The 9,390-nt window shown below is 44.6% G+C and overlaps 1 protein-coding gene across 1 annotated transcript; it reads left to right on the forward strand.

Annotated features, from left to right (window-relative positions):
* Window positions 1-1,809: 1,809 nt before the first annotated feature.
* On the forward strand, window positions 1,810-6,691 carry LOC127576289 (protocadherin-20). Its single transcript, XM_052026775.1, has 3 exons — window positions 1,810-1,917; window positions 2,150-5,146; window positions 5,626-6,691. Exons 1-2 carry the CDS (start codon window positions 1,870-1,872, stop codon window positions 4,754-4,756), a joined length of 2,655 nt encoding a protein of 884 aa, XP_051882735.1. The 5' UTR covers window positions 1,810-1,869; the 3' UTR covers window positions 4,757-5,146; window positions 5,626-6,691.
* The last annotated feature ends 2,699 nt before the right edge of the window (window positions 6,692-9,390 follow it).

A 9,390-nucleotide genomic window follows, 5' to 3' on the forward strand; every position in this document is an offset into this window, starting at 1 on the left:
CTGGGCATTGCTGGCAAGGCCAACATTTATTGCCCATCTGTAATTGCCCTTGAGAAGATAGTGACAAACTGTCTTTTTGAACTACTTTGATCTTTCAGGTGAAGGTATTCTCACAATGCTGCTGGGTAGGGAGTTTCAAGAGCGAAGAAGGAATGGCAATATAGTTCCAATTCACAATCTCCAATTACTTCAGTGTTTACAAACCTCCATTGGTTCCCAATCCAGAAATGATTTAATTGCTCATCCTCATTTTCAAATCCAACTATGGCCTCACTGCTCTCTATCTTTGTAAATTCCTCTAGCTCTACAGACATTTGAGATGAGCGTTCGTCCAATTCTGGCCTCTCTATTTTCCCCTGTATACGTGTTTCCGATCATTCTCTAGGTGGCATGCCTTCTGATCTCTGTGTCAAATGCACTGGAATTCTCTCCCTATGTTTTCTTTAGATCCCTCTTATTCAGGACACTCCTTAAACACAACCTCTACGACAAGTTAAAGGTGGATATTGAGATTTGATGGCTAATTTTCACACTGGACCAAGTAAACATATGACTTTGATCACTCCATGATATATAACTTCAGGACAAAAATAATTGTCTTTATCCCCATGTATGAGTTTTGGCCAGTCTATTCAATAAATCGGTACACCTTGATGTTTTGTATGAATGTAATTCAACAAGATCCAGGCAAGTTTTTGTTGGACAATGATGCTGCAGATCAGATTTCATGACATTGGCTCCGTTTGATGAAAGTTAGTGCATTACGGACCAAAAAGGTCTACTTATGCTTGCAAGTTGATTGATTGGTGACATCTTTTAGAATGGAAGTTCAGAGTCAGTCTTTATCTTTTCACATGGCCAGATTTTTCTCAGCGCACAGGGAAGGATATTCAATGAAGCTCGTAGCCGCAGCAGTGTGGATTTTCGAGCGCCAGTTACTACTCGGATAGCGCCATTCACCTGTGTGTGGACATGCTGCATCTTCGGCATCAGATGGGAACATAGCACTTGGCTGCAGAGAGTACGAGAGCTCGATCTACTCGGGGTAGAAGTAGCGCTTACCCAGGATGTCCCAGTGAGCTTCTCTATAGCTTTCACCCTTGTCTCTGACTTTTTGACACTAAATAGGTGTATTGAAGGTAACTAAGAGTTCGACCAACAGTGAATACAATATTCTATGGATGTATTTTGGTTATTATTTTCGTTCCACAAAACTGCACAACTACAAAACTTGTGTAATCCTCAGAGTCGTTAATGTGAACAAGGAAATGTTACTTTAACTGCATTATATTTCAAGCTCCCGAATCCAAATTGAACCTCTAGATTATGCAGATTAACTTTTCCATTGTTTTAAAAGAATCGGCCTGCATGGTTAATGTGGTATCGTCAAGGTAAATAAATGTACACAGTGCTGTCGGTGGGATATCGCTAGAGTTTATCTTGAAAAGATCGGCCCGACCGTCATTGAAGATTAATCAGCGACTCAAGTCCTCACTGAGATATACGGTTTGATAGAAACGTACTCATATATTATGTGGCATAATGTCGAATTTTGTTTAATAATACTCTTCGAAGTACCTTTAATGGTATACGGTGTGAATGGGCTGCATGTAGTTAAAATGTTTCATGTACTTAAAGCTACACCCTTCGGTCCGACAGACAAGTGAAAAGCCCAGCGACTGAAGTGAGAGATATTTGCATAGACGAATGGGCGTGGCGGCGAGTGACGAGCGGCATCAATTTCCCATTCACTAATCCAGAATGAGAATGTGAACCACGGGAGGAGAGCAGAGTGCGAGTGAACACAACCGGCAACACAGCGAAAAGCTCCTGATCCGGGGCTCCTTCCCCCTTGAAAAGTCATAGAGAATGGATGGAGGCTTGGGCCGGCGTGCTGTCCACCAAACAAAGGTCCAGGTAAGAAGAAATGGCTAAATGTTACTACCGACCGAGTGCTCAGCATGCCCAAATGCAAAAGCGTTCGAGGAACTGGACGGCGGTTTGCAGTCATCCAGCCCAACTGAAATACAAACTTTCCAACTCCCCGAGTCGTTGCATCATTGCACAAAGTGAGCAGAAGGGTTGAAATTAATTTTAATCACCCGTCTTGCTACTTTTTGAACCACTACCTTCTCCTGTTTTCCTGCAGGGAACGCTCTGGTGTTTTTCTCTGGTGGGATGTTTTCTCGCGAGCAGCAGCTTGGCGTCCGACCTGGTGTACCGAGTGACGGAGGAGTCCCCGAGCGGGACCCTCATAGGGAACCTGGCCACCGACCTGAAGTTGGGAGGCTCTTCCGAGTCCGGAGTCACATATAACCTGGCGTCGCAACCCGTGGACGGGCGCTTCGTGGACCTGGACCGGGACACGGGCGAGTTGCGCACATCGGGCTCGTTGCTGGACCGGGAGAGCCTGTGCCCCGAGCAGCCCGAGTCGGACTGCTGGCTGTTCCTGGATGTCATTCTGCTGCCGGCCAACCTCTTCAGACTGCTCAAGATCAGTGTCTTGGTGGAGGACGTCAACGACAACTCGCCGCAGTTCCCGGCCGCCAGCATCGGGGTGTCGGTGGCGGAGAACGCCGAGCCGGGATCCCGCTACCCGCTGGAGCCGCCGGCCGAGGACCGCGACCCGGGCGCCAACGGGGTGCAGAGTTACCGGCTGGCCGGTGCCCACGCCGGCTTCTCGCTGCTGACCGAGCGGGCGGGCGGCGACGGCTCCCCGGTGCCCTGGCTGGTGCTGGAGGCGCCCCTGGACCGGGAGACCCAGGACGTCTACCGGATGGTGCTGGTGGCCGAGGACGGCGGCTCTCCCCGGCGCTCGGGCACCGCCAGCCTCACCGTCACCGTCACCGACGTCAACGACAACTGCCCCCGCTTCGCCGAGTCCAGCCTCAACCTCACCGTCAGCTCCAACGCCACGGTGGGCAGTCCGGTGGCCCGGCTCCGCGCCACCGACCCCGACCTGGGCTACAACGCCCGCGTCGTCTACTCCTACGGGGACAGGGTGCCCGCCAGCTCGGCCCGGCTCTTCCGGCTGGACAGCGGCTCGGGGGTGATCCGGCTGGCCGCCCCCCTGCAGGAGGGCGGGCCGGCGCTGCACCGGCTCATCGTGCTGGCCACCGGCACCGGCTGCAGCCCGGTCACCGCCGCCGTGCACCTGACCGTGCTGCCGCTGCTGCCGTCGCCGCCACGGGTCACCCCCCGCTACATCGCCGTGCAGTCGGACGGCGTGGTGTACCTGATGGAGAGCGAGCCCGCCCGCACCCCCATCGCCTTCTTCACCGTGACGGACGCCGAGCGCCGGCCGCCCCCTCGCTGCTACCTGCAGGGCCCGGGGCCCTTCCGCCTGGCGCCCTACCGCGCCTTCCGCGACGAGTACCTGCTGGAGACCTCCCGCCCGCTGGACTACGAGCTCATGCCCGAGTACGAGGTGACGGTGGTGGCGGAGAGCGCCGACGGGCTTGCCCTCAGGACCCGCCTCAGGATCGTGCTGCTCGACGAAAACGACAACTCGCCCGTCTTCAGCCAGCCGGTGCTCGACGTGGCCATCGAGGAGAACCAGCCCGCCGGCAGCTTCCTGGCCCGGCTGAAGGCCAGCGACGCTGACAGCGGCGGCATGGGCAGCGTCACCTACGCCCTGGGTGCCGGAGCCCTGCCCATCTTCGTCCTGGATGGACTGAGCGGGGTGCTCACCGTGTCGGCGCCCCTGGACCGAGAAGAGCAGGAGAAGTACCGGATCGTCGTCAGGGCCATCGATGGCGGGACCCCACCCCGGGAATCCACAGCCACCGTCCTCCTCACCGTGCTGGACACCAACGACAACAGCCCCAGGTTCATTAACAAGGACTTCAACTTCTTCGTGCCCGAAGACTATCCGAGTTTTAGTGAGATCGGCGTGATTGGCGTTATCGACGCCGACGCTGGAAATAACGGTTGGGTGGCTCTGTCCATACTCAACGGCAGTGATCATTTTGTGATTGACACAGGCAAGGGAAACCTGATGGCCAGAGCGCCGCTAGACAGGGAACAACAGAGCTCCTACATTCTCTGGGTGCAAGCTATGGATGGTGGGGAGCCTGCTCTGTCTGCTGTAGCCAAGGTGACGGTTCTTCTAACGGATGTCAATGATAACCCACCGTTGGTCTTGTTCCCTCAGTCCAACCTCTCTTTTCTTCTGGTTGCCCCAACCACAGCCCCTGGCTCTTCCATTACGGAGGTGTATGCAGTTGATAAAGACACAGGAATGAATGCTGTCATTGCCTACAGCATCATTGGCCACAGAGGACCCCGTCCAGAGACTTTTGTCATTGACACGGGAACGGGTAACATCACCTTGCATGGGACTTTGGTGAAGAATGATTATGGACTGTATAGACTGCTGGTCAAAGTCAGCGACCATGGATACCCAGAGCCACTCCACACCACAGTTATAGTCAATCTCTTTGTTAATGAAACATTGAGCAATGAGAGTTACATAGAAAACCTGCTGAGGAAAGAGCCTGACATCAGGATTGAGGAAAGCCTACCAGAGACCAGGACTGACCCCTTTCAAACAGAAGTCGACATATTCCCATGCCAGACTGTGTTGATAGCACTATCTGGTTTTTGCTTTGGCCTTATGATTTTGATATTTGCTTTGGTGTGTTACATTTCACTTAAAAAAAGGAAGCACAGACGTAAAGATTACAGTGTTGCAGAGATTGATATCCCATTAAATAAAATAGCCTCATGTACATCAGAGAAGAAATCAGTGATTTAGATCTGTAAGTGGAACTGGACAAATGACATGGTCAACTGATTATAAGTTACATCAGGACACAAAACTGAGGTTACCAACATCTTTATTTAAAATGTATTTTGTATGAAGGATTTATGTTACTGAGTTCCAATCTGATTAGCAATCAATTAATATATTGTTTACGGAACTGAACTACACCATGTAGTTTAAGGTAGTGTTCTCTTTGCAAAATTGCACATTGTTATTTTGTGTAAAAAGCTTAAACTTACACAGCTGGATCTGTGAGTGATCCCAGTGCTTCATTGTATGACAACAAAACGCAGGGCCTCAAACTCCAGGGATAAAGAACCGCAAAGATCCAGTTCAACTATTGCTTCCTTCTTTGGCTGACCAAGGAATCAGAATAATAAGGTATGATACTGAAATCTATGTTTGGTTATTGCATTTGAACCATACAGCACAAAACCATAGAACCATACAGCACAAAACAGGCCCTTAGGCTTCAATGATGAGATAACCTTGAAGGTTTCAATCACTCTTGAAATGCTGTTTAAAAATTATAAATTGCATGCTAATTATGAAGGTAACTTGGTCAATATGGTAGGGGACACATTTAAATCGAGTAAATGAATATCAAAATTAATTACATACCTATTAGAAAGGGCAGATAAAAGATACTGGGATTTCTGTATATCTTGTGAATATGTTTAGTTTTAGCTTCAGACTTTGCCAAATGTTGAAACAATACAGTACAATTTGGAAGTAAAAGGGACTCTTGCTCCTGAAAAGCATCTATAAACGTTAATGATTCTTCTATTTAGGTATTGTTAAGAAAACACAAATTCATTTTACTTTTGAAGAATATATAAAGCTGCTGTTTATCATTTCAGGTTGCCTTCAGTTCCGAAACTGATTGAAGCTACCTACTTTGGAAAAGCTGCAACAACGAACATCGCCAAGCATTTTATTAGTTTTTGGGAATCATGCATGTCACTTTTCTCCCTTACATGAGTCCTTTCTGACATGAAATGAATTTTATTGAACTGAGCAATCAGAAAACTCAAGCAACATAAAATAGGTGATTACAGCAAAACAAAATGCAGATGCTGGAAATCCAAAACCTGCTGGAAGTGCTCAGCAGATCAAGCAACGTTAGTGGGGAGAGAAAGAGCTGATGTTTCAGGCCAAGGATCCTTCACCAGAATTGGAAAAGTGAGAAAACAAGCATGTTGAGTTGCAGAGATAAATCATAATTTAACATGCTTTTATTCTCACTTTTTCAGTTCTGGTGAAGGGACCTTCACCCAAAATGTTGACTCTGTTTCTTACTTTACAGTTGCTGCTTCACCTGCTGAGTGCTTCATGCATTTTCTGTTTTTGTTTGAAATAGGTGACTAACTGCTCTTGTTTCAATTTTCATCTGGAATACAGGAATGGAATTTAAATTGCATTCAATCTGATAAAATTATGAGCATCAATGTTTGTGTAAATGACTTAATATGTGAACATTTGTATCTCAAGTCTACAACAGCTATAAGAAATTTTGTGTTGCAAAATAAATTATTTATTTTTATTTAAAATTATAAAGTTAAGACTTTAAATAAAATCTCCATTTGTAAAATGCAGAATAGATGTTATTTTTCTCAGTGTAACATCCAAAGAACTACTTGTTCCCCCTTGGGGTCACAGTGGCACAGCTAGGAGAGTTGCTGCTTTGTAGAGCCAGAGACATGGGTTCTACCCTGACCTTGGGTGCTGTCTGCAGTGAGTTAGCATGTTCTCCTTTTGACCCTGTGGGTTTCCTCCAGGTGCTCTGGTTTCCTCTCACATCCAAAAGACATGCAGTTGGCAGTTTAATTGGCCACAATAAATTGCCCCTTGTGTGTAAGTGTGTGGTATCATCTGGAGGAGTTGATAAAAATGTGAGGAAAAGAAAAAAATAGGATCTATAAAGGATTAGTGAAAATGGGTGGTTGATGGTGCAGACTTGGTGGGCTAAGGAGCTTGTTTCCACACTGTATCTCTCTGTGACTCTAATTCATTAAGATCTTCATGGCTTTGTGTTTAAGAGACTGGATCAAAATGTGTAATTTGCATTCAAAAACCACTAAAAACTAGACACAAGCATTTTAATAGTGCCAAATCATCATTAAGCTGATATTAAGTGAAATAATAAAGTCAGCTTTTAGCACTAATCATCTCTCATTTATATTCTTTCTTTTATATATGTATTGGGTAGGCCTTTCAAATTTAAGCCTCAGTATTGGGTTCAACCAAAACTCTTTTGAACATAATTTGAAATCATTTGATCAGGTGGTACGAGATTCTGTGTATCAATCTACTTTCACACTGATACAAAGCTGTTTTGGCAGTTGTCAGAATTCTTATTTACTCTGTTATTTATTCAGTCACAAGTTGTGAACATCAATGGCTAAGCCACCATTTATTGCCTATCCTTCATTGTCCTCTCTACAAGGTGGCTGATTAGGCCTGTTCAGAGGGCAGTTAAGAGTCAATTTGTGGGTCCAGATTCACATATAAATTATTAATGAACCAGGTAGGTGTTTAGGGCAATCCGGTTGAGTCAAAGACACTGTTAATAGCTCTTCAATTTTAGATTTGTTTTATTATTTCATTACTTGAATTTAAATTTGCCAGCTGCTGAATTGGGATTAAAATTGTTGTCTCTGGATCTAGATACTTGTGGTGTCTTGTAGAAAACAGGTGTCTAGATACTTGTCCAGTAATTTAATCGCTATGCTACCACACCCCAGCTCCCAAGCCTACTAAAGTCAATTATAATTTAAACTCTACCACAGTTTAGCATAAGGCAAAGTATAGCTTCTGTTTGATACAATATGAGATTTTTAAGAAAAGTTTCGAGAAGTTCCTTGCACACTTTTTAATTTCAGTATTGTATTTCTGATTTTAATTTTTTAAAAATCAATATTGCTGTCCATTCCACTCTGACATTGAAGGATAATCTGAAGTGGTATAAAACTCAGTTCAAATAACATGTAGATGCTCAGTGCTGTGCCCTATCATGCAGATTCCATGTTGTGGTTAGGGTTAAATGACCTTTAAGACTGTACACTATAAATACCAGTCATGGAAGATAACCACATCAAATGGGATAGAGTTAGTATTATGTTTAGTCATTTATGTGGAGAGGTTTGCATTTCCAGTGGTGATCACTGCCTCTAATAGCTGTCTTGAAACTATGAGGGGAAGATATACCCTGAATGATTTGCTCTGGAACAGTGATATTTTGATGGAAATTTGGCCATGACATTAATGATATTGATGATACGTAGAAGTAAATTTCCCTATACCTCAGAATTGTTTACAGAATGTAGTCTTCTATTCAGGGCCTATTACATTTTTTAAAAGTAGTGAGAATGGATGTTTAAACACTCAGAGTTAATATTTTAGGGGTTCTTTCCAGACCACAAACATTCTTGGATAGCACTCAAGTCATAAATCACTCAAAGTTAGACAAAGTCATGGATACAATTGTTACATACCAGCAACAAAAGAAACACACCGAGTCATATGTAAGTGTTAGAAACTATTTTATTAATAACTACTTATGATAATAAGAAAAGTAAAAATGTTAGATATTAAACATTAACCCCAAAAACTAAACTGGAAGTGTGTGTGTGGCAAATTCCCAAACTCCGTCCAGGAATAGCTCTCAAAGTTCAGTTCAGCAAGTCATAAGGTGAAACGTGAGCAAAGGCTTTTGCAAAACCACCGTTGACTGAAGAGAAAATGTAGAGAATAAAGAGAAATTATGAAATCCAAATGTCCCACGATGGAACCCATACAACACCTCAGTCACTGATGATCTCCATTCCTTTGTTCCAAAGTATCTGCCACCCCAAAAGGCATTTGAGATGTGGCTGTCCACAGAAATACCTGTTTCCTTCTACAGGTTAACGACAAAGTGGACTCCACTGGATTACTCCAAAAATCCATACATGGATTGTAGTGACAGACACAGTTATTGTTCTTAATCCATCGATACAGAGACCAGCAATCAGTGTCTCTCTCCCTCTCTCTTTTTTGACTGAACCAAAATGTCAGCACGTTGTTATCTTCGGCTGTTGTCGTAATGATGCCACACACACACACACACACACACACACACACACACACACACACACACACACACACACACACTACTGTACTATGTCTTAAAGGGACATTCACCAAATAGCAACCTAATCCATAACACAATCATGTCTAACGTTCCCACTCTAAAGAAATCAAATTCACAGCAGCAGCCTCCATATTTTGTGTTACTTTGAAGCACTAGTCTGAATAAGCTTTCATGGCATTTTTTTTGAGAACTTCACAATTTCATACATGAAAATGGAATAATTCTCTTTCCACTGCTTCTGTTAACCTGTTGATAATTATCTACCAGGACCGGTACACGTCATCCTGTAAATGTGTGTCATGATTTTCTGCTTTTTCTGCAGAACCAGTCCAGTTAGCAGTTTGAAATGACAAGGAATGAACAGTAACAGACTGCATTTATTTAAAGATACTTAACATGAAAACTCACAACCAATCTTTCTGTAGATAAGTTAAATAAATGTAAGATTGTGAACTCTTTTACCTGCTGATATTTTCCACCTTGTTAATGAGAC

This window comes from Pristis pectinata, chromosome 11 (genome assembly GCF_009764475.1).
Source record: "Pristis pectinata isolate sPriPec2 chromosome 11, sPriPec2.1.pri, whole genome shotgun sequence".
Classification (NCBI taxonomy): Eukaryota; Metazoa; Chordata; class Chondrichthyes; order Rhinopristiformes; family Pristidae; genus Pristis; species Pristis pectinata.